Source organism: Oenanthe melanoleuca, chromosome 5 (genome assembly GCF_029582105.1).
Source record: "Oenanthe melanoleuca isolate GR-GAL-2019-014 chromosome 5, OMel1.0, whole genome shotgun sequence".
Taxonomy (NCBI): domain Eukaryota; kingdom Metazoa; phylum Chordata; class Aves; order Passeriformes; family Muscicapidae; genus Oenanthe; species Oenanthe melanoleuca.
This window is the reverse complement of record NC_079339.1, coordinates 5,425,417-5,451,816: the sequence shown is the minus strand read 5'-3', so window position 1 is coordinate 5,451,816 and position 26,400 is coordinate 5,425,417. Positions and strand designations below refer to the sequence as shown.

At 38.4% G+C, this 26,400-nt stretch overlaps 1 protein-coding gene across 2 annotated transcripts in view; it reads left to right on the top strand.

Moving 5' to 3' along the window:
- NELL1 (neural EGFL like 1) overlaps positions 1-26,400 on the top strand; it is a 282,345-nt gene that overhangs the window by 193,571 nt on the left and 62,374 nt on the right. For both annotated transcript variants that reach the window (XM_056493636.1, XM_056493635.1), the window contains exon 15: positions 23,623-23,718. In XM_056493636.1, the coding sequence (XP_056349611.1) occupies positions 23,623-23,718 (96 nt within the window). The remainder of the gene's footprint in view (positions 1-23,622; positions 23,719-26,400) is intronic.

Genomic DNA, 26,400 nt, shown 5'->3' with positions numbered 1-26,400 from the left:
AAAAGTGTATAGCCTTAGTTTGGAGATGTGTTTGTGGCTGCCCTGAATAACAACTTGGGAACTTGGCATTGGAAAAGCATACTTGCTCAATATTGGCAGCTTATATCGTAGTAGGCTGGTTGGTTCCCAGCAGGTTGCACAGACATCCTGATTTCTGACATTCCTTACCCTGTGAACAGCTCTCATTGGGTCAAGTTCTTTAGTGCAGTTTTTGGAATGACCAGGAACCAAAGTCTGTTGAGGTCTGTGAAATTATTGAAGTCTCTGAATGCGAGATGGTTCCTGGGGATGTTGATGTTTCTGTGCACCAAAATGAATAATGCTTGTTTCAGCAATGTTAACTGGGCCAAAGCCACTGTTGGCCTTGTTAAAGTTTTGGAATTCAGCAGAAGCCTTTGTGGTGAATTAGTCAGGATGGATCTGGGTCCAAGGTGTTGTTAGTCAGTTGCAAGGTGTTGTTACTCAGAGGGTACTTCTGAGAGCTCAGTGTGAAAGTTAGTGGATAGCATGGGGTCACCATTCAAAATACCAAAAAGGCCTCAATAATCTTAACAATTTCTGTATTAATGATGACTTATGGGGGGTTTGTAGGACTTCCACCCTGAATTCTCCTTCAGGAAGAATCATATCATCTTGTGGATTAATGTAATCATCGGCTTTAAGTACCATAATAGCCTAAGAAGTCTTAGAAGCTGATTACAGGGAATTTTTCTATACAACTGGGGCTTCTCATTTTAAAGTAGCATAGAAAGTGAGGTGGTATTGGTCTATTGCTTTAGGTGAGAGTGAGCTGCTTCTGTGAACCAGCTCAGTGAAAGGTGAGGTACTTTTAGCAGAGGCAAAGAAGCTTTAATATTGTATAAAAAATTAGAGCAAGATCTCATTAAAGATATTGTATGTACGTCTGTCATGTTTGTTCCAGAAAGATGATTTTAAATGGGGAACATGTTCAGTGATGACTATGAGAGTGTGTGCAGAAATGCAGAATCTATCCGATAAAAATGGATTAAAGAGAGTTGCTTTTTTTAGCATAGTAGTATGAAGCTTGTGAAGAGTTGTTTGTACCATGTATAAATCCAGTGAAAGATAAAGATCAAGGGAGAAGAAGAAAAGTGATAAAGGACACTGTAGTTACAAGAGCAAATGATTCAGAATTTTAAAGAATATAGCAGCTTGAAAGTAGGAAGATTCCTGAGCATTTAAGATGTAATAATGCCAGAATTTTTAACGACTGATTCCATATACAGTTATTTAATAGACAAATCTCAAAGGGGAAGAACCCAGAGAAAGCAAAGTGCTGAGATGGGCTGCAAGGATTTGCTGATTTCCTATGCTGCCACAGCTGTAGCTGTAGCAGCACTTCTGAGCAAAACCTGATGTGAGTTGTCTATGTATGAATGGAAGGAGAGGAACCAGCATTAAAAGTCTCCATGGTGCTAATGAAAGATGTTTATGTGTGAGGTCGTAGTGCTTTACTACATCTGTGTGTCCCTGGAAGGGGATGGGACATCTTCTGCATAAGGAGTGGTATCTGCTGACATCTGGCACCAAGCAGCTTCTCACAGATGCTGCCACATCCTCTGGCACCACGGAGGAACAAAACTAGCTGTGGTGATGTACTTCTGGTAGGTGTTCTTGCCTGGTGGCAGGAGCTGGGGTGGTCTGGGCGTGGGAATGATCTGTCCCTGTTGACAGGCACTGTGACTCAATCCATCCTTGCACATACACGTTCTCCATGATTCTGTGGCATGTCATATTTTCTGTGTAATGACAAATCAGGGGTTGAAGTGATTGATTGGCCAGACCAAGACAGTGCCAAGAATCTGTCAGACCATGACCATGATTCCACAACACAGGGAGGAGTTTTCTGACACTGATAAGTTATGATGTATTTACTAGGTCAAGATCTTTTACTAAGGAGGAGGTGCAGAAGAAGTGCTTTTTAGGTAAGCTGTTCTATTTCAAGGTGTTTAAAGACATAATAAAGACATGGCTTGCATTTCAATGAAAAGGATCAAAGCCAGAAAATATCTATGTGTGTTTAATACTTGGATTTTTGAGTAAGAAATCCAACTTAGCAGGTAATGCACTAAGTCAAAAAGGAGAGTGAAACTATTTAGGGGAAGCAGTAAATTAAGAGGTAAGAACATTAATACCTTATTTCAGACAGAAGCTAGAAGTTCAGAGATAGAGAGGTCTGGTTTTGTAGCCCAAGTAACTGGACATATTTAACAGAACTCTGGCTTTCCCCTCAGGGTGTGCTCTGATGTGATCACTGTGATGGTAGATGTGGTTTGAGGTGCTGGTTTATTGTGCTGTTGCGCTTTGTGTGCCTGTGCTACAGGATTGACATGTGGATCTCAGTATCCAAGTGGATAAATGAGAAAGCAAGGAAAAAAAAAAAAGGTAAGAAAATGCTTATTGTACTCTTTCACTGAAAGAAAGCTCTCAATGAGAAAAGCCTCACTTATCTACTGACAAAGTCCAGCTTTTATACATAGAATCATGTGCACCAGCCTTGAAAGAGAGAAACAAGGACAAGTGGCCTGTCTGAGAAGACCTTAAAAACCAAACTCCCTACACCCTTTCTGTTTGTACCTGAAATACCAATTAATGTATGGATTAAATTGATGCTTCTCCATGGGAATGTTTATTTTTAACTATACAAAGAGAATGTAAAACCAAAATCAAAGTCAGTGACCTGACCTGAATAAGGAAAAATAAATTCATGTGTAAAAAGTTCTGATTTCTCCAGCACCTATGCAAATGTTTAGAAATCTATACAGCTCAGGCCAGAGCAGTAAATAAAGATGATCACTGTGATAAGCTCTTGTATCATTTAGCCATCTGGTCTACTACAGTCAATGCCAAATTTAGTTCATGTGAAATAGATGTAAATGAATGTCTGTTGCAAAAGAGTCTATAAAGTGAATATCAGCTTAATGGAATGTTGCTGCGGCAGAGTGACAAGAAAAGAGATTTCAGCATTCTTGTGCAGAAATTCCAAAAGCCAACAGTGTTTTCTGCAGCTGCAGTTGGGTTAATAAACAGGATTCCATCATCTTTTGGGGAAATAATGTAGTCAGTGATCAGAAAAATGCGTTTTTGCTGCTTAAGAGACTGGATAAGCCATATCTATTAGTATAATTCCAGTCACCCATCTAAATACACAATTTCTTTTCCAGTTAGCTAAAAGCATGCAAACACACTGTGTATCTTAGAGAAAGATTCTCCTTTCTGCTTCTTACAAAGTCATGGCAGCTCCAGCACGGACCTGGGCAGAGGGAATATGAGCGCTTGTGTGTAGTACTCTAAAGCAGATGAGCTGGCCAACAGCAGAAGAAGCAGGGCTGAGGCCGTAGTGACAGGGAATTGGCCAAATACTATTGAAATTCTTACTCTCTGACCTCAACCTTGACCCGACCCCAACTCTGCAAAGCAATTACAAGTTGGGAACCTCCCTGCAATTTTCTTCTTGGAGCATGAGCTAAAGCCTAAGGTACGTTTCAGGTCTGGACTTGAGAAGATGACAAGCACCCTTTTTGCAGTCTTAGTAGGAATATTTTGTGATAGAAATAGTTTCTACAGGTGTTTTTGTCACTGCAGCATTTACAAGTTTCATGGTTTGTAATATTAACCCTTAGAGTCTTCCTTTTGTGTCCAGGCAATGGACTCATTGGAAGTTGTGTGGGAAGCAGCAAATCCCGGAGGTTCCCTACACACTGATAGCTTTTGGGTGTCATCTTCTCAAAAGATTCTAGCCTAGCCAGAGTGAGACAAACCATGAATATAAATATAAATATAAAAGTTCTTCAGACACCTGCTCAGTAAGGGAACCTTTCAAATAATATTAGAGACTCAGTGATTATACCCACCTTTATTCCACTTTATTCCCTGACAGAAAGATGGAAATTTATATTCATTTGACTGACTGTCCTTCTGTGTAATTTCTCTACCACTTTGGTAAAGAAAATGTAGCTCCTTGAGACACTTCAGAAAAGCAAATTAGAAGGACCCTTGGAAAAAATCAATTTTTGAAGCCCCTTTTAAATAACTTCATTGATTGTCTTGGTCAACACTTTTGCTAGGGAGATGATGCTCATCCTGGGTATTTTGGTCATGGACAGGAACTGAGGCATTTCATCAGGGCTCTGGCTACTTCCCAGTGACTCCTCTCATTTTCAGAGCAGCTGGTAATCTCAATGGAAATACAGATAAGATGATGTCTGCTAAAGTTGTTGGAACTTCTTTGTTAATTAATGTCTCGGATATGCCCTTTCAGCCTCTTTTCAGCTCCTATCTCTTCCAGGGCTGGGAACACTGCTGCTGCCAGGCTTTTAGTTCATTCCTTTGCTGCCAATATGATTGACTTGTTTGAGCAGCAGCTGTGTCCTGGAAGAAAGGAAATTTTTGCTTTAAATGAGGAGAGCCTGTATTAGAAAGCCTTAACTGTTGAAGTGAGGTCAGAATGAAAGTAGCAGAAGAGGCTGTGAGTACAGATAGACCAGACAGGTTAGAACTAGCTGAACTGTAGTTTGGGACTGCTTTTCTACTTTTAAAAGTTTACAGTAGCATACTAGCCTACATCCATACCACTTTGCTTTCACGGAGCATTTTGTTCAGTTTCAGTAAAGTTCATCTTGCTGTGAAAGTTAGGAGTTTTGGTTTGTTTTAGTGTGTTAGGGACTAAGAATTGGCTGCTATTTAATTCCTCCGTTTAGTTCTTTTAAGGTGTATGCCTTTTCATGCTAAGACAATCATGCTCTGTGCCCTTTTCTTCATGTGACTTTATGTGCAAGACGGCCCCTGGTTACTGGCAAGTGTGTGGTGTGTGCTGGGGCAGGCAGGGCTCGTCTAGGTGTGACCTTAACTAGAAGGATACTGTACAGACCTTGTTTTCTTACTTGTAATAGTTCTTGTCTAATGGCTCAAGATTTTTTCCCCCTCAATTCTTCTAGGAGAGAATTAACTAGATTGTAGATTTCTGTAAATAATATTCAGTCTTTCTCCTTTCAACTTAAACATTTTTGTGTTTGGGTCTCAGTTCTGACTTACGTTAGACATTTAATGTCCGTCGAGGATGCGTGTACTTGTCAAAGCTGCAGCAGACTTTGGGGAAAAGCTGTAATGCATATTAGAAATATATGTTATTTAGCTTTATTGCAGAGCTGCACCACTCAAATTGCCACTCCTTACATCTGTGGCCATCATTAAATGTACGAAAGGCCAAGCTGTAACTAAACAGTACTGTAACTGTGTTGGGGTTGTGCCAGTGGCATAAACGGGGAAGACAACAGCATGTAATAGCCTTCTGGAGTTAAAATCATTATGCCTTAGACTGATCTGACAACTCAGATGCTTATTTGGGAGCGCAGTCATTGGGGTTTCAGTCCTTGGAGTTGATATGCTTTATTTTCACCAGACTTGTAGAATGTTCTTTCTCAGTTACTTGCAGTACCTTTGCACTGATGGTTCCTGAACCAATGTGACAATTTTGCTACAAAATATCTTAAGGAGTTGTAATCATTAGAATGAATGAGCAATTTGTATGAGAAGTAGTGGGACAGTATCTTTACTGTTAATTTTATATAAGAAGTCTTCTCACAATCTCTACAGTTAAGAATTCTTAATAATATAATTCTTAAACTGAATCAGGACGGTGGGTTTATATTTGTTAAGGTTGCCTTTTACTCATCAGAATCTGTATTCAGACTCCTACGTGCATCATATGTGTGACATAGTGACTTTGGTGCCTTTTCCAATGATAATAGCTTTTTCTTTTAATTTCTGTACAGTTATATGTGTTGAAATGTATGTGTTCTTCCCTTTATGGCGTTATTCTGCCTTTTGAAGTCAACAGGCACTTCCTTTTTGATTTTTAGAATTTAAATACTAAAAGATGTAGCCAGAATTCTGGTGCAGCCAACAGTATTCCCTTTTTCTGGTGATTGATTGTCAAAGAGATTGACATCTAGGGGTGCTGTCATTTTCTGTGCGTTTTTTCAGTTTCTCACTTCTACCCTTTCACACATCCCAACTGTTTTGTTTCATTTACTTTCTTCTTCCTCTGCTCCTTTTTTACTTTCTTTGTGTGTTTTTTTTTTTCCTGGAACTTTTGGAAGAGAAAGATAAAATGCCCTTCTGTCCCTTCTCTCACATGGCATTTGAGCAAAGCTCCAAGTTTCCTGCTGGTGATTGTCCCTCCTCTTGAAGCTCAGCTGGCATTCCTTCACTTTGGCACTCTTCAGAAATAGATGAAGAGATGTAATTCAGAGGCCCCTTGGCCATTTGTCCTTTGGATCTGGGGTGCTTTATCCTCTCTCATCTCATTTAGTATGTGCTTACCAGGTAGTGCCTTCTGCAACCCCATGTGTTTCCACACCTTCCAGTGATGATTGATCCTTTTCAGCAACAGAGAAGGCAGGTGCAATCAGTTCATTGCTGCCAGCCAATGACTTCCACAATCCATTTATATAGAGGAGAATCCTTCTAATGAGGATTGATTTCTTTCTGTTAATTTTGATGTTTTCTTGCTTTTGTGTGCAGTAACTCCTTCTCTGAAAGATAAGCTGGCAGATTTTGTATTTGAGATAAAGGCTTGGATTGAATTTGCAGCTCACATGTTCTCATGATACTATCATTACTTAGCTGCAGTTACGTTTTTAGTGTGAATTGGCAGCAGTTTTTACAGACAGGCTGAATTTCATAGAAACCTAACTTAAAATGCACAGAATGAGAAAAATGCCTCTCTTGAAAGGCTCTGCTGCGCTGATAACAGTCTACAGGAAGACAACTACTTAACAGAAATAAAGAAATATCAGAAATAGCCTTAGGTTGTTCAGCTCTTCTTTTCAGCTTTATTAAGCTATTTTCAGCTTTACTAATGCTGTGTTTAATTTTTCCAGCATTTCCAACCCCCTTAATTTAGTTTGCACAGCATTTGGATCAATTAGTACACTTGATGATACACTATTTGCTTCTGTCTATTTAAAACAAGTGAAACAACAGGATGGATTTTCAGTGTATTAAAGAAACTGGAGTGCCTTCAAAGACCCTGATTATTCCAAATGGCAAATCTCAGATGTAGGCCAAGTGGAAGCAAAAAAGCTATGCTAGGTAGCTGTCTTGTGGACTTACTTTCTCACCCAGGAGACTTGTCAAACTGATTCTTCTACAGATTTCTTGGCATCAGGATTTCTTCCCCCTCAATATGGGTATTCTCATGAAGATTGTTACTCACAAGTTAATAGCAATAGAGGTAGAGCCTCTATTCAGGTTTAAAAAAAAACAAACACCAAAAAAACCAAGAAAAAACCCTCTTCAATAGTGCAAGGATTTAGGGAGACTGCCTGATGTGACGGCAATGCTGTTAGAAACCAGTTGAGATCACATTCAACTTTCCTTACATCACTAAGCATCTTTAAATATTTTTCTTGGAGACTAAAACACCCAGGGGTTAGGACAGTAGATAAGGTAACCTTTCTGAGCCTGACTTGCATGATCTTACTCAGCACATAATCGAGGTGCTCATATGTTAGATTTATGCTACAATGGATCTCTGTCCCCTGGTTTATGGCATGGTTTTTTGTTGGTATTGCTGATGATGGGGTTGGATTGGTTCTTTTTTTAGGGAAGTATTTGCTATAATAAGCAAATGTAAAACATGAACTTTATTGCAACACTCTTCTTATACAACTGGGTATAACTAGTATTGTTTTAGGTCACATTATCAGCTATTCCTGCCCTATGCTCAAAAGTATTGGTAGCACCAAATCGTAGTTATTAATGTAAAGCAATGCTTGCTACAGGCTTATTTGGCACATACGTGTTACTGATGTCCCAAGGTTCAATCTATGAATTTTTTATGCTAGAGATTAGATTAAGGTGTTTCCGTTTGGAGAAACTACCTCTATTTATCTTTGTTTTAAAACTGCTTAGGGGACTGTTACATTTTGTTATTTCCCTTTTGCTTTTTTGTGAGTGAACAGTATCATTTTCTCTCAGTGTTTTGACTGTTTAGTGTTCCCAGGCGATACCTTGTTTATTTGTCTCGTTCCAGGTCTGTCACAACATTTCTAGTTTTACTCAGATTTCTTACAAGTTTGCACATGGCAAATCTTGTTGTCTCATTTGGTTCACCAAACTTGGTACACAGCTCTGAGAAACATTCCCGTTTCACTGAAGTACCTCCTCAGTGGAACAAGAGAGGTAGATCTAAGTCACTGTAGAAGTTGTATTGTGATGCTGGATTTGTTGATTTATTCAACAATAACAAAATACAATAGGTAAATGACCTAAGCTGAATTCCCTTGAGTATCTAATTGATATAGAAGTATCTTATTCCTTTATGTGTCTTTGGGAAACAACAAAAATCAATTCTTTCTTAAGTATCTTCATTCAGCTTCTTAATGTCTTCAATATGTATTTAAATACCCTGATACTGGTCAATTGAGTAAATGGGGTTGTGTATCCTGAAAAAGCAGAGTTTTTTCATGGCAACATCAACATCCCAGTATTACTTGCATCTGGCACTCCACTGTAAGAAATGCACTGTCTTTATCTTGCCCTATATTTTTTGATGTTCTGCCAAACCCCTGGAGCTTGAGAATTACTGTGCTGGCTAATGCGTCATATAGACCACAGTTTAAAAGCTTTATTTTAGATGGATGTAATAATACTACAATGCAGGCAGGGCAGACTGAGGAATCTTGCCCTGTTGCTGACTCTCACTGTTTGATGGTTAAATGCATGACTTCAGACTCCAGATTACCTTTCAGAAGTACAAGCCTTTCAGGCTGAGCACTCCTGTGCAGCAGATTTCTCTCTGTACAGGTTTGGTGCTGCTGCCCGTGACTTTCTTCAAGTCCATTTGGTGGCTGTGCAATTATCAGATTCTGGTCTGATAATAAAATGTCAGTTTCTGAAATGTTGACATGTCGGCTGCAGTGCACGAGTGATAGTAATTTTAACTAGGAGCTTCCTTTCTGCCCAGTATATATTTTTATTTCAAGTTTTCTGTTTATACAACAACAGGACATCATTATTCCAGTGCTATCCAGCAGCAGTAGGTTTTTTTGTTTGCTATTAATGACTGATTATGCACACTCTAAGAGATTTATTTTCTTTTTTGCTATGCACTATTATTCATAGTGTAGAACATATCTGGTAATTTTACTAGGAGATTTTCTTGGAAAAAAAAGAAGAAAACAGCAACAACATAACAGTAGTGTGCATAAAGTTTCACAGAGCTGTTCAGAGACCATCTTTTCCCCACAATTTGACTTGTTTTGTCAGTGAACATGAGAAATGACCACTTGAGTGCTGCTCGGTGAAACCATATACCAAACCCATAAACTAAATCTTACTTAACTCAAAAAGTGTCTTTAAACAGAAATTACTTCTGTATGTAGCCACTTGTGTGAGAACACTTAAAGTTTAAGATCTCAGGAGTGATTTTTTTTTTTTTTTTACTGGCATGGAGAGGAAGATATTTGAAAAGTTCCTTTAGTCTGCTGGAATTTGTATTAGTGAAATAATACATTACCTAAGTACTTGTGGTACTTTACTTTTATTTTCTACCTGGTATTATTAGGCATATTTTCAACTTTACACTTGTGTAATTGGAAATAGAATCACAGAATGGACAGAAATGAAAGGGACCTCAGTGTTTTATCTGTTCCAATGATCCAGTTCAAGCAGGGCATCCTGGAGCACATGGCACAGGATTGCAACCAGGCAGTACTTGAGTATCTCCACTGAGATATTCACACAGACTCCAGACCCTCTCTGGGCAACCTATTCCAATATACAATCACCTGCACAGTGAAGTTCTTCCTCATATTCAGGTGGAACTTCCTGTGCATCAGTTTCTGCCCATTGCCTCTTGTCTCATTGCCTGGCACCACTGATCAGATAGAGCCTGGTCCATCCTCTGACACCTACCTGCAGATACTGACAGACATTGACAGATTCCCCTCTCAGTCACTTCTTCTCAAGGCTGAACAGGCCCAGCTTCCTCAGCCTTTCCTCCTAAGGGAGATGCTCCATGCCTTCATCATCTTTGTTACTGTCCACTGGATCTGCTCCAGGAGCTCCTCATCTCTCCTGTGCTGAGGAGCCCAGAACAAGGCACAGCACTCCAGGTGTGCCTCACCAGGGCTGAGCAAAGGGGCAGGATCACCAACCTCGACTGCTGGCAATGCCCTCCTAAAGCATCCCAGGATGCCAATGGCCTCCTTAGCCACAGGGCACTGCTGGCTTGTGAACAGTTTATTGTCCATCAGGATGCTCAGGTCCTTCTCTACAGAGCTGCTTTCCAGCAGGTCAGATAAATATCTTTGAAATAAATGATAATGCTTTCAAAATAAGCAAAATTGTTGTATCTGATGTATGTATCTCCACACTACACACACACACACACACACACACACACACACACATACATATATATATCTATATATATATATCTTTCTTGGCTTAAGTAGTTTGCCTTGGTGTTAAACAGACTGTCACATAGAATTATACTTAGCATATGCTGATTTTCAGTAAGACACGTGAAGACTAGGTGCTGCATGAGAGAATATACTACAGTGTGTTATGTTTCTGATTATTTCACTGAATCGTGACATGGCATTGCTTTATTTCTTATGCCTGATGAGTGACATTTTCATATGAAGAATAGTATCAAAACAATGTCCCATTGCATTGCAAAGTACATTCTCAGTTACCATAGTTTATACTTGATAGATAAAACAAATATGGCCTGAAAGCAGTTTCCTTTCTAGTCCAGATCCTGGTTGCCCATGGTGCTGAAATATTTTATATGCCTTTGCATCAACACTTCAATCTAATAATTTTAATTTTGTCTTTAGATATTTTCTGTGTAGCTGTCTGTTTGTGCTCAAACCCGAGTAGTTCAGTAAAGTTAATTCTCACAGCAGTCATTTCTATGATTTGTGGCTTATTTCAAAGAACATGCACTTTGTGGAGCTTATTTGCTTGTTCTTTTAAGAGGATACTTGCAGATTCAAGTAATATGTTATTGGAAACTATTTTTATATTTAGAAAAACAACTCACAGATCCAGTAAGTAAGCTTCATTTAAGGGCAGGACTGAGGAGGTTAAAATTGTTTGTGTTTTATAAAGTTAGGTTCTCATCAGCTGCCAGAGCTGCTGGTACCAGATTGCAGAAATTCTCAGAATGAGGGTATTGAGAACAGAAAATGCATGTACAGATATTAAGAAATACTTCACTCTCCTTTGTCAAACCCAATCACAGCAGGCAACTGGAAAAAGCTCACAATCAAACAAATCTTACCTTATTTCATATCATAACATATATAGGGAAGGATTTCCACAAATCAAGTCATATAACTGACCCTTTGTCTTCTTCCAGATCACTTCTTGGGCCTTATTGTTTGTAGGATGTCTGCAGGATCTGTGCAGTGCTACGACTGCTATGTGGCTCTGACGGATCCTCACAGTCATTCTTCTCAGCTGTGAAACATATGCCCATGGTTTTCCCTGAATTAATTAGGGAATATTGCCGTTATGTTTCCCCATAAAATTTTTCAACACAGAGCAAAATGTAATTTTTTTTGACAGTACATGATTAAATTGGATGTTTAACCTTGATTTGAAAAGGGTGCTAGCCTCTGACAAGCAAAAGGCTGAATATTCATTTTGTGGAATATTGATATTGCACTTTAAAAAAATTATTTATTTCTTTATTTTAGTAATTTCTTATATAAAAAGAGTTGTGTAATTCTTATGCACTTTAGAAGGCATAGCTGGGAAACTTTGTGTGCATAATCATAAAATGTATTTAAGAATATATATGGCATGCATGCGATCAAATCTCTTAAAAGCAATCAAAACTAAATTTGTGATTATTCAGGGAAGCAGGATGTTAGAAGCAAGTGGAAATGTGTGCCACAACAACAAAGATAAATGCCATAGTTTTGCTAGTTCGCCACACAGCATTTATGGATATGAAGCAGTTTAGTCATAATATCAGGGAACCGATACATCTGTTAAGAGAAATACATTTTATGCACCATAAAATTAAATGTTGCATTGCCAAGAAATATAGGAAGTATTCCTATAGTCTGTTTTTGCAAACAAAGCGTTGTAATGAGATACCCTAGGAAAGTGAAACTGGAAATCTGTTTTGAAATAATATTCCATTAGGAACTCACACTGTGGTTTATGGAAGGATTACAGCTGTCTTTTATGGTGCTTTATTTTTTCTACACTGAGACTGAACTGTGTACCGTTAGCAGACTAATGCATAAGAAAGGTATTTCAAATTTATGTTGAAGTATATCATCCTAAATGAATCCAAAGTACTAAAAAAATCTAGGTGCATCTGTCCCCTGGTGCTCCTGAAGTACTGTTATCAGTTTGGGAGGCAGACACTAGCTGGAGTGTTTTCCTTGTGTTGGGAAAGGAAATTTTGGCCAGACACTCCAAGCTTTGAGTTCTGTGTTTCTAGAAAGTTCCAGAACCTCTGAGAGAATAATAAAATTGTTAAGGTTGTTAAAGGCCTACAAAATCCTTGAGTCTAACTGTTAATCCAGCACTGACCATCCCATCACTAAACCATGGATGTCCCCAGGTGCCACATCCACATGGACTTTAAATACCTCTGGGGATAGTGACTGCACCACTGTCCTGAGCAGCCTGTTGCAATGCTTGACAACCCTTTTTGTGACGAAATTTTTCCCAGTATATCCAGTCTAAAGGCACTATCCAGCTAATTGTAGGGATTTCTCATAACTTTAGTTTTTTGAAGTACAAGACATTGTGCTGGAGCCTATACAGCAAAGTAGAGATTGCACTGATGCAGAATCATTGAAGTCAGATTGGTGATCAAGGTGTCACTACTCTGTAAAAAGCAATCAAGGATCTATATATAATTTTCCTTTCAGTTTGCCATTCCCTGACATGGTACTAGTCAGTTCTCTACAGAAAAGACAAAGAGAAACAGGGAGTAGGTGACAAAATCAAGTCAACATTATGCATGTTTTCTAGATATCAGCTGAAATATTTGCATGATTACATGTGCAAAGACACAAGTCAGCAGTATGGTCTTATAAGTAGTGATAGTGATGTACTCCTTAGAGTCTTGTAGCTCCAAGAATTTAGAGGGTGAATTCCTAGGCACTGTGTAAATTGGTATAGATTACTAATTGACACTAGGGTGGCCCCTTAGGTTTCTGAAATGCTCTTGGCTCATTCAAAAATTATACACACAAAGATTATATTTTCTTTTCTGCTCTTACTTGTAAAATTCATTCTTTATTAAATTATATTGCTGTAGTTAACTCTGTTCTGTAGAAGTACCTGGCAAGTTCAGGCTCTTAATGCATCTTCCTCACTGGGGGGTTGTAAGGCTTAATTGTTCATAATGTATAAAGGCTTGAAATGAAAGAATTTATTTAAAAGCAACATATTATGATGATTATAAAGCTGATGGTGATGTGTATAACACCTGCTGTGACATCAGCTTGAGAAAAACCAATCTCTGCTTTTAGACTGAAATTTCACTTGAACAGTAAGAACAATATCACTTTTCAGGGCTTCTTTTTTCCCTATTGAAAAATCTGGTGTCTCTTTGAGAAGGCAAAATATTGAAGTTTATTCTCTTTTCTAATGAATAAAACTAATTTGGTAAGATTATCTCAGGTATTGAGATGAACATGTCTTTTGCCACTACGAAAATTAAAATAATTTCTAAAAATATAGTTGAGGTTGGTATTTTTTTTTTTTTTTTTGAGAAGAATCTGCTATTGTGGTAATATTTTAGCTACTATAAAGATTTATAATTTAAAGTTCAGATAAGAACTGAGGTTAATTGTCTCCAGTTAATAGTTATTGCATTCTCTTTTTGATCCATCAACTCCATAAGTCAGAAGAGGTGTAGGAGTGCAAAAGTTATCCAGACCTACATGAAAGAATTCATTATTTAATGTGGTATGTTTTAGCACTGTGTTTGAATCTCTCTTCCTGCACCTCTCCAACCTCTCCTCCTTGTTTTCTTTGTTATTCTTTCTTTCCCTTATATAAACTCGATCTGAACTGAGATGGAATGCCCTGGAGCATTGCTTATGGGATCCAGGGCTTTTCATCTCTTGATTGCCTTCTTGGCAGCATCTTCAGTGAATTCAGACCTCTATCTGTTAGAGACTGCAAGGTAAGGTAGATCCTGTAAATTGAGATTAGCTGTTAATACTGTTCCTTAATGGGGAAATGTCTGTATCTAGCATGGCATCTCTCCTGATAAGGAGTGAGGGCTGGAGGGTATTGTGGGGGAGCTCTGAAAGTTTCACCTACTGAAGTCCTTCCTGTTGTGTAAGCAGAGGACTCTGATCTCTAGAACTGACAATTTCTGTCCTTCTGGTGTAGGTCAATAGAATGTGATCCAGTTTTGACAAAGGAAATTTTTTTGAGTGGAATGTCTTGGAAGAATGAGTGAGATTTGAAAGGTGATGAAAAAGACTATTAGAAAATGTTTTCAGAGACATCACTATAAGCTGTTACTTGCAGCATAAGTATAACACTAAGACAATGAGAGAGAACACCTGAATTTTAGTATGCTTGTTTAGAAAGAAACAACTCAAGGTCTCTTAATGTCTTTGCAAATTATTTGTAAATTACTTGTATTTACACATGCCTGATCCAGACCTGAAAGTCCCATTGCCTTTTTATTTCCCATTTTAATCTAATTTCTCCCAGTAATGTCACCTTCAGATAGTTAAATGCTATCAATAATTCCTTGGTTTGCTATTTTATATTTCGTGCAGCTGTCAAAACAAGGGATTTTTCTCAGATTCAATTATGTTTGCAATAAGGTACGAACAACCTTAAAAAAATATTGCTGAATTTGAGACTTTAGAGGCTATGATTGCACACAGTCAACATCCTCACTTCCAGCCATGACAGAAAATGCTTTCCTAAAGTTTCTCTACAATTTCAAAAGATAGTGTTTCTCATATAGAGAGTTACCTCAATACAATGTTTTATTAACATTGTAGGCATTTTTTTTTTTACAGCTTATTGAACATTCTTGTGTTTTTCATTGTTCACAGTTATTTGGGGGTGCTTGGATAGATTTTTATTTAGTAATATAGAGTAAATCTCTCACACTGAAACAGAATGTTTCTCAATGGTAACCAGGCTTGTGTTTTATTGGCGAGGATGCCTGTCAGTGCTACAGGGCAAGGTAAGAAGAGTGAATTAAAAGTATATACCTGTTACATTAGGGGTAATCCAGCAATTCTTCTGCTGAATGTATTTACAGAGTGTGCTTGTATGGGTTGGAACACTGGGATGAGAGATCTGTAATATGTATGTTGCTGGAAAATTATTTTTATGTTTTCTGAATATTCCATATACTGTACTATGGCCAAGCACACTTCAGATTGCATGTGCTGTTACTGAATTCTGTTTTTCTTTCAGTGAGTTCAATGGGATTTGAAGTAAGGTCTTTACTAAGTTGTGGTAATTGATCAGACAAGAGAAAATACTTCTGTTGTGTTTCTGGAACATGCTTCTTTATCCTTAACTTAGGATTGATTAAGCATTACTAATTTGTAAAGAAACAGTGTTATGTGTGTATACCCAATTGCTAAAACAAATAGGCAGTACAATAAGCACATTTTTGTGATGCAAAGAAAAACTGCAGTAGTACCATGCATCAGGTCATTTCTCAAAGTAAATTTCAGTTTGGTTTTGCAGTTCAAGCTGTTGACTTGAATTTTGAAAGATGATGTTGAGTTGGTTTATGGAGGAAGTATTCTGCCCTATTTTGTCATGCTTATTATTAGGTTTCTAGAGAGACAGCTGCAGTTGGCTTAAAATGGTGCACTAAAAATATTGAAGAGTCTAGCCTTGAGGAATCAGAGCACTAAAATGGCAACAAGAATATTCATTTAGCACCCCTGAGTTATCTGGGGATGTGAGAGATGCTTTCAAAAGCCTAATATATCACAGGACAATTTATATTATATTGCTTTTGTCCCTTACTGCTTCTATTGATCTTTTTCTAATATATTTTCAATTGTCACATATCTGTCTTCAGAGCCATAAAATAAGGTTGACATTAATAAAGGTTTTGTATATGTCATTTTACCAAGAGAGCAGAAGGGACAGATTCTGTCTATTCAATATGCCTTTCTGAATTAGTTTACTTAAATGGAGCTTGTTTGTTCATTAGAAAAGATTTTAGGTGAAAATGTAGTAATCAGGGTGGGTAACTTATACATTCAAAAGTAAGCTCCATTAATGGGGTAGTGGAAAGGAAATTATTTGTATTTATCACTGTGATTCATTGTACTAATTTTCAGGAGTTTGGGGTTCATTTTTCAAAATAATTCAGTATTTCCAGCCAAAGAGCACTTGAGCCCACACTGAAAACATCCAGGTGCTTTCAAGCCTGCTGCTTGCCTACAAATGACCACAGCTTGATTACATATCAGTCAAGCAAAACACCAAGCAACAAGGGAATTTAGCACCAAACAACAGTGAAGAAAGGGCTCAGAGTTCAAAGCCTTCTGAGAGATATGCTCAGCCTTCCAAATTCACCTAAATCTTAATTTTGCAAGTACTGTGTGACAGAGCTCTGGGAAGTTAAAAAGATTCACTGCTACATCAGCTGAAATAGCCTACTGACAAACTAAAATAATAGTTAGCCACTTCGATAAATATTATGTAGCATGCAAATGTATACATAGACACACAAACTAACACACAGTATTGACACAGTGTGTCTATTATATTTGACATGATTTCTCTGTGATGTACTTGTTATTCTTCATAATCCTTGTAGGAACTTTTCTGTTTTGCCCTTTTTTCTGTCTTTCACTGTGTGTGTGTTGCCAGCCAAATTTGAAGGAATTCCTTCATGCTTTCCTGAGTACTTTAAAAAACCTTCATTTCCTAACTTAAAATCTGAGTTCATTATTCTTTATTCAAATTTAGCTCTTATACACTTACACATTTTGTACTGCCAGGATTTGAATTTTTGACTAAACTAGGCAGCAATTATGCTAATTACATTTGCAAAGTGAAATTTCTAGAAAAATAATTCTGTGGGAAATTTTTAGAAAAATGATTCAGGAATAATACCTTTACAATCAGCTGATAGAAAACCTGAAATGTTTAGGTTCTTCCCAAATTGAATAACCCTCCTACATACCACACATAAAATCTGAAGCATAAATTGTATTGCAAGCCCCTCACAAAAGTGAGAGCTGCCCAGCTGAGGGTTTGTCTTCCACTCTCAGATGTGTTTGCATCCTGGCTGAAAGACTGACCCACACACCCCTTCTTGCTTCAGCATGCTGGAAGAAAATTTTCCAGGACTGTTCTTTTGTCCAAAATTCATTCCTGCCAGATTTGTCCTTCTCTGACTCCAGCCAGCTGTAAAAGGACTCTAGTGGCATTTGACAGACTGTGTGTGAAATAAGTTGCACCCTGTGTCCAATGGATGTAGTTCACTGAACCAAAAGAAGTTTTGTACTTTTATAGATGATAGTGTCACACTTGAGTACAGAGAAAAAGAGCAAAGCCTCTACTGCTCTCTTATTTTAGTTGTGTGCTTTCTCTTCACTTTCTTAGCTGACCTCTAAATCCACCTGGGAAACTGGTATCGTCTGATTATTCTGGTATTTGGCTTACATAGTTGGATTGTTACCAGCTGCACCCCTGTGTGTACTTTTCTGAGTAAATCAAATCAGCTAATGAAATTGTGGTTTGCCTGTTAACTGATTATCAAATTCCTTGTAAAGTTACACTAGCCTGTCTCTTTTCAAATGCTGCATATTTTTGTTTATCCAGGAAGTCTGTGTCTGACCCCTTCCTTGCCTTTCCTGAATGTCCATTTTTTTTACTTCACAGGCATTTAGTATATAAAAAAATAATATATATTATTTATTTGGAAAGGTGACCTTTGTATCTCTTCAGAGTCAAGTAACATTATTCCTTTAAATTTGTCGGGTAATTATTTGGTTTTATTTATTTATTTATTTTCTTTTACTAAAACAATTTTATATATTAAACTATAAATGTTTTGTAATATCTACTGGGTTACACTTCAAAGTGAGAGGTATTTGCTTGACTTGAAGGTTCCATGCTGCAGTATTTGCTGTGACAGCCCACCGAGTTGTACTCTGCTGCCATACAAAAACCAGAATAATGCAGCTTGTACATGTCCAGGAGAATGGTGCTTTCATGCTGCTCTTTTTGGAGCTCTGCAATAAGACTCACCCACCCCTCCAACATCATCACAAAAATGACGTATCAGCAGACTTTTATTTTTGGCTGTTTCTGTTCTCTATAGATGCATCGTCAAAGAGGATATGCAACAGAAATAAAATTCCTCCTCTGGAGAGAAATTATGTCTATTTAGGAAAGGTCTTTATATAATAAAGTCTTTTATTTTGGAGGAAGAAATCTGTTGGCATTCGAGAGATCTGTTGACTTTGGCAGAAGCCTCCTGAAATCAATAGATTGTTTCTTTCACATACAGAATACTGAATGAGCCTCTAAACAACAGAAGTTTACTTGTGTAGACTTTACCCTAATGGCATCTTCACTTAATTTTCCTGATAAAATTTTTATGGTAAATTCAGTAACCCCTCTCCTTTTTGTCAAGGTTGCCAGCCTGCAAATAATTTCAGAGACAGGGTCTAATTATGGGAATACATTAGCACTATTTGATCCTGCCATGATTTGTCTTTCTTGTGTTACTTTGAGTAGGAGGGAGGGAGTCCGCAATCAACATTTATAACTGCTGGTTCTGTGGTATTGGTAATTCCATCACCCCCATATTGACTTCTGATTTTGAGAGGTCCAAACCACAATGGAACCAGATATATCCAAACCACATATCCCAGAGCCCATATGACATATAACAAAGCATAAGCCCCAAAGCAATTGGCTTCAGGAGGGCATGGGCACTCCAGTTTTCCTATTCAGTTGCTGAGCTGCTATCAGTTGGGTCCTCTTGTTCATAAGGTACAGGTAGAGAAGGGCTGTAAGGATTTTATTTAATTTCTTCTGCTATTGCTGTAAAGGAAAAATCTCATTATTGGAAATGAATTAATTTTGAGAAAATGTGTTAAAAGGCTGCAGCCAGAGGCTGGCCTATTAGAGAAAAGAGTTCAAATAAATGAAGTTTGGTAAAATTGTTAGCAACTGAAGCTGTATATTGAAATGTAATTGAAACCTATTATTAGAGGTATTGAGCATTTTTATTATTCAGAGTAGTGCTATCAGTACTGCATATATTACTGTGAGCTCTTTTTTTAGCAGTTAAGGACAGTAGCCTTTGGTCTGATTTTTTAACTGTGTTCTGAGATTCATGGGTTTGATGTTCTATTTCATGCAAGCCTCTACAATGCAGGAATGAGATGGTTTGTACAAGAATGTATGAGAAACGGCAAGATAATACTGTCATTCTTCCTTGGGGTTTTCTCCTCTTGCATAAAAATATAAGAATGAACCATATCCCATAAAACCACCAAAGCCTGAGTGACAAAGGCAAGCACAGTTAATCTCTGCTGCGAAGAATCTTTCAGCATCTACAAAAATTGAAAAGGAGAGTTGCATTCTTTCTTCCTGCAGCCCATTGCTCAGCTTCATCCTCCAACATCTGTATAACAAGCTGGTGCCTGGGCAGTACAAAGTCCTCTCTCACACGAACCTGTAGTGCAGAAGTTCCTTAGGGTGTTCCTGAGCAAATATTTTGGTTTTGTTTGGTTTTTCCCTGTAAGTTGCTAAAATGTGAGATATAAAGGAAAGTAACATTTTATGCCAAGTAAGTGCTGGCACATTTGAATATGCATATAGGAGATATAGTTGTAGGAAGGAGTGGGAGGATGGAGTTTTGGCCCATGGCAGGCATCCCAGCCATTCTCCCAGATGTGAATGACACACTTGGCTGTGCCTGTGGATGTCAATCCAGCTGCTGCACTGACATAACACACAAGTTCCGAGGGGAACCTCTTTTACATGACCAGCCCTGTCACAGCCCCTTTCCCTTTTAGAAGTCTTTTTAAGAGAACAGAAGAAAATGCCGCCTCACTCTGCTGACCTCCTAACAGGATTTATTGTAACAAGCACGTATTTCACAGGACTAAGTTGGTAGTATCCATTATGGTGGCAAAGAAAGTGCATGAAAGCTATAACTGAAGCCTTCTCACCTGCTGTCACGGTGTGACTTGGGTTTGCCGATTTTAATATATTTAATTTCTTTTAGAGATAGGATTTAGGAGTAGAGACAAGGCAGGCTCAAAAGTTAAAAGTGTATAAGAAGAAATTTATTAATAAACACAAAAATAATTCAGAATAAGATTCCTAGATTATTCCCTCCTCCCTTCCCTTCATTCCATATTTCTTAACAACATCATACAGAAAACACTTCAGGCTGTTATCCACCCATATAATCATTTCAGTTCACTTAAGAGAGAAAAGTTCCTTTTTTAGTTTAGGCTTAGGGGGTGTCTTCACCTTCATAATCTACATCTGCCCAGGAAAATATTGCAGATTATGACTCCCCTCCCATCTCCACAGTGCTTCCAGAGCTGTGATATGGGTTATGTTACACACTTGGGGTACCACTTTTAAAGGCAGGCTGCTGAAAAACAAAATTCTCTTTATCTCTTTCTCTATCAAATGTTTCTATTCATATTCCAGTTCCAAAACAGAGAGCTCCAATTTCCCCGAGGTAAAAAAATCTTCTTCTCAAGCACCCATCCTCCCCAAGTATATTTCACAGTTTTAAGGAATTTTAGTGTAGTCACAATCCCCTCATAGCCCCACAAAACAGGTTTTCAGCTACTTACCAGTTGCATCTTTTCAATCTTTTCCCATCAGGAACTTTATCTTCATTCCGCTGACCTCTGTGGACTCCATGCTTTATTTCTTCTCATTCAGGGGAGCTCAGCAGATCGAGAATCTTATCCAGGCATTAAAAAGAGTTAAAATTGTATCCAGATCATGAAGAAGCCACATGGGCAGCTGGAGGCCTCTTCTGCCACTTGCAGAGCCGAGCCGAGCCGGGCCAGCAGGGCCGGGGTCGTGCCGGAGCCATGCGGCCGGGGCCGGAGCCATGCAGAGCCAGAGGCCACCAGGCCAGGGCCGGGGCCGCCCGGAGCCAGGGGCTGCCCGGAGCCGTGCGGTCGGGGGGCCGGGGCCCCCCACCAAGCTGGGGCCAGGGTGCCGAACCGGGCCCCCCGCCGCCGAGCCCGGAGCCGAACCGCGGGGCCGGTGCCCCGGCCAGAGGCCACCCCACCTCCCCAGGAGCCGAAAGAGAGCAAGTTAACTTAATCCCATGTGATTTGTGAAAGCGAAATAACTTTTAATTGGTTTCCCGAGCTGTCCACTACTAAACCAGCTCTCCGATTGGTCCCCGCAGCTCACACGGGAAGCCCTCAGAGAGGGGACAACCCCTCCTACCCCCGGCGTCGTGCGGCTTCCCTCAGGCGACTCCACCCCATTCCCCTAGCACATGAGACCAACACACCTGCCTATCCCTATCAGTGCTAATAACTGTCAGTGGACATGCATGATTGTTATAGACAATAAACATCCTCTTTTTTCCCACTTTACGAATTCTTTCAAGACCCCCATGTGGTTCTTTCCCAGTGTAATATGGGATATGTTAAGGATGAACTATTCAATTTTTTGCCAATATTTTTTTTAATTTTTCCTTTATATCTGCTCTGTCACAAATTCTGCTTCTTTTCATGTTGTGCAGAAATACATCACTACTTCACAAAAGGCTCTGTTTACTCACAATTTCAAACCAGAAAACATGTAGATGTAGAATTTAACTTGCCCTTCTCTGAGAATGCTGAGACTAGAGGTGAGTAAAAATTTTTTCAAGAGCCCTGGAAGGACTTTTTTGAGTCTCCTCGTGGATTTTGTATCCTTTGAGTTGTATTTCTTACCAGTACTTTCAGCTTTCTACACAGTTACACTTTCTTGCAAATATTTATATGCAAAAAAACCCCTACAACTACTCTTAAACCATGTTTCTCTTCTTCTCGATCAGAAATTAGCTGGTTTCAAAATAGATATATTGTAGAAGATTCCCATATGGATTGTGTGCATTGGTGGGGAGGAAATGTGACTGTGCTTCCTCCCCAGCACTGCCTTGCTCCAGGGGCGCTTATAATATTCTACTATGGTCTTGTCTAAAACACTTCAGCATTCTTCTCCATAAAACAGTATGGCATGCTATGAATTATATATTTACAGTAAGGCAAATTTCTATCAGTTCAGTCACGAGATACAATGATGTGGTTTTTTGCCTCTAAGTGGTTAACAATTGCAAAAGGTTCTTTTTAATGCTTAGAACTCTATTCACTTTATCTGTCTTTTTGGTATAGTGGAAAATAAATCTTAAACATTTCTTCCATTATCTATCACTTGAAGCCTTTTCACAGCATTTGTAACGTCTCTTTGCCAACTCTCCATCTGTGATTTTTGCTTGCAGGAAACACTTTGCAAATCTGTTATTAGCTTAGATGCAGATAGCTGCTGTTTAAATATTAATTGTAACTTCTCTCATAAGTGCAGTCAAAGCCACTCAGTCACTTGTGAAGTTCAATATATGTTGAAGAGGAAGGAGTATGTCAGGGGTAGGGGTAGAGAAGTGTCCTTATTCCTCTCTCCTCTCCTCTCCTCTCCTCTCCTCTCCTCTCCTCTCCTCTCCTCTCCTCTCCTCTCCTCTCCTCTCCTCTCCTCTCCTCTCCTCTCCTCTCCTCTCCTCTCCTCTCCTCTCCTCTCCTCTCCTCTCCTCTCCTCTCCTCTCCTCTCCTCTCCTCTCCTCTCCTCTCCTCTCCTCTCCTCTCCTCTCCTCTCCTCCCTACACAGTCACAACAAAAAGAAATAAAAAATTGAGTAATTTTAAACAGTGAGGAGACTTCTTGCACGCTCAGTGGACTTTCTGCCAAACTGGCTGTGAGCAAGAGGAACATCACACAGCTCACAGGAAAAGATGAGATCCATCAGCTGTTTGAAATCCTAGTTATTGGGCACATATACTTCTGAAGCATTGCTCCATCAAAAATCACATCTAAGTAGAGACATTTCGGGTTGAGCCCTGCTTGTATTTTCAATCATGATCCTCACCCTATTTAATTTCTTAATTACACAAAATATACCTTGCCATTTACAATAAAAGAAAAAAAAAAAAGAAAAATATTATGTGTTTACAGAGATTTCAGTGAAGTTTTGATAAAAGTGGGGAACACAGTATTTAATACCATCCAACCTCCCTGTTTTCTGTGGATTAGCAGAGCATTATAATTGTCATATGCATATTTGCTATAATGAAAAGATGATCAGCCCCATTAAAATAATATGATGTATCTTTTCCTCTCTTCTTCCAGATGGTTACTAATCTTTTGTTGGTGAGGTGGCTTGCCTGCAGTGTAATGTGAGATTTTTCCTCTTGTCATTTTAGTGAGTTACTTCTCTTTGTGTTTGCAGGTGGACTGAATTTTAATATGCTAAATTCTGTTCATTGCTTAGAATTTAGATATTTTTCCTATTATCCTACAAATACTATTTATAAAAATTAAGTATTACCCACATATTCCTTTTATCTTGCAGCATTCTGTGAAGAAGGGTGCAGATACGGTGGAACTTGTGTAGCTCCTAACAAATGTCTCTGCCCTTCTGGATTCACTGGAAGTCATTGTGAGAAAGGTAAAGCTTTACTGAAAAACACCCACTTTGCTAATGAGAAGTATGATATGTGAAAGAAGTAATTTCTTCCCAGTCTTTCTTTCTGCATGATGTTTTCTCTCCAGTGAAGATAGGACTGTTCCATTTCTGCCTTTTCTGCACTGAAAGTTTGTCTTGTTTGAAACCTTCCATGTTGAATTTTATCAGGGGTGTATCTGCTTTTGCTTTCAGCATGCACTTTCCATTATTTAGAAGGGACATCAAATGAAAAATATTTGTTCCACCAGTTTCCTGTGGTGCAAGGTCAAGGTTTCCTTCTGCTTTTACTAAATTTGTTGTGCAAATAAGACCAGAATTTAGATTATTGCTTTTCACTTCAAGTTATTGAATTATTAATATTTGATTTGTTTCTAAGTCACAGTTTTTATAGAATCACAGCCTATTCAAAGATATCTCACTATCTCATGATTAGATTCTGCCTGTTCCCAGATTTTTCTTTTTCAGAATCTGCTTCTGCCACATAGTTCCATCTTTCAGTTCATTTCACGAAGAACTGGTTCCTTGTCTATCTTAAATGAGGAGAAAGGGATCTCATCAAACTCCATATAGGACTTTTATTATTTTCTTTATTTAGCAGATTGTGATTTTTTGGGGGTTTGTATTTATTGAGGTTATGTATTACTTAACTAACTCAAAGATGGGAGTTTTTTGCACTGCACATTTGCTAATAACTGTTTACACATGTATTTATTTTTGGATATGAAGTGGATTGTTAGTGCAGGTTGTATGCTGTAATATAAATGAAATTATAATTGGTGAATTTTTTTAGGAAGAAAAAATGAAAACAGAGAAATAACTCATACAATTAAGTTAGTGGAACCACTTGTAACCCAGAGTAATTTGTGTCTTTATTAAAGTCACTTAAACCCAGTTTTCAACAAATCTGCTATAAGTAGCTTCTGAAAACTGTTAAATACTTCTATGGGCAAAGTCAGTGTATACTAAAAGCCCATTGTTTCTAGTTCTTAGCATTGTTTATGATTATTTAAGAATGAACTAGGACATTAATATTTTCATCTCATCTAGAATAAATTGGAGTGCTTGTTTTTTTTTGCCTGTAGCCCTGTTTTAAATAGAAAAAAACTCCAAAGTCTCCTGCCATTCAGCAATAAGTACTGGCAATATCATGAGGAACTAATGCAACACATTCCTACCTCAGAGCCCCATCTGCCATGGCTCCCCAGCTGCTAATCCTTCCTGCTGGTTACCCATGTATAATTTGCTCATTCCTTCCTAAAACCTCTGTTACTCAGAGACATCAGTACACTCAGAGGGATGCAGGATACTGGAGCTGTGTTCTGTGTATGTGACAATATGGTACTGCCAGCATTGCCCAAAAGTGCCCTTCCTATCCAGGACTTCAGGCCAGATTTCAGCTCCTCTGCCTGTGATTCTTTCACCCAGGGATCTTAGAACATTCTTTTTTCTTATAGCTGTAAAGGGACTTTTATATCTAGAACACAGATTCTCTAAACTATTGAAGTGATGGTTTAAAATTGATTAATGGAGGACATAACCATTTTTGGCTCCTATGTTTTTCATGCTTTTGTATTGTTTTGATCTACAATATGAGTTAGCACAGCAACTAAAGGAAGCATGGCAAGTATGGTACTCTCATTATATCAAGCAATTTAGAGGTAGATGTCAGAAGGCGATAGCTTCTGTGAATAAAATCTATACAACTTGAACCAGAAGGCAGTTTGTTTTTTCCTTTGAAGATGTATGGAGTTTACTAGTATGCTACAAATCAAGATAATGATGCTAACTTTGAGAAATCTGACATACAGGCTGGTTTGAGAATGAACAGGGTTTGTGTATGAGAACTGGTCACATTTTAGTTGTGTTGGAGGGTTTGAAAACTTCAGCAGATACATCTTACATCATATACATATTTCAGTGGCTAAGTGCACATCAGATCTGTGAGAGCAGCTTCAGCCTTCTGAAGGTGTCCTGGCCAGACTAAATGCTCAGAGTAGAGCAGTGATGAACCACCCTTGAAGCAGAGTTCCTTTTGTTTCACTGATTACTCCTAAAAGATGTAGTGCTTTCAGGAACAGGAGGCAGTTCAGTAAAGGCTTTTCCATTGTCTCGCTGCAGTTTGTGCAGTTTTTAAAGGACACCTAGGTATTCTAACCCTATGTTTGTTTGTTCTCTTGTTATCTTTAACATTAGAAATAAGCACTTTGTTTTATTTAGTATATGGTACCACTCCCTCAATCATTATGACACAGACCTAAGAGAATGAAATGGTGGGGCTATGCTTCAAATCAAAGCCTAGATGTTCTTAGCAAAACCTTGTCTGGTAGAAGCTCATAGTGAAGTGAGGCGTATCAGAAGTAAAGTGATGTGTAATTTACCACAGTGCATTTGAAAATGTCCTTCAAACTGACAACACAGCAACTTCTTATACATTATTTGTGAGCTGAAAGGGCTCATCACCAGCTAAAAACAGCATGACCCAAATTGGCTTCAATGCCATGTAAAGGGTAAAATGAGCCAGTAATTAAAAATGTTGTTGAAAAGCAGGTGTGTTTCCTTCTGAATATGAATCATATGTTACTCATAGTTTCTGACTGCCTGGTTGAAATGATGATATTAAGTTAATTAAAAATTCAGGGATATTTGAGAAGGGTAGGATTTATA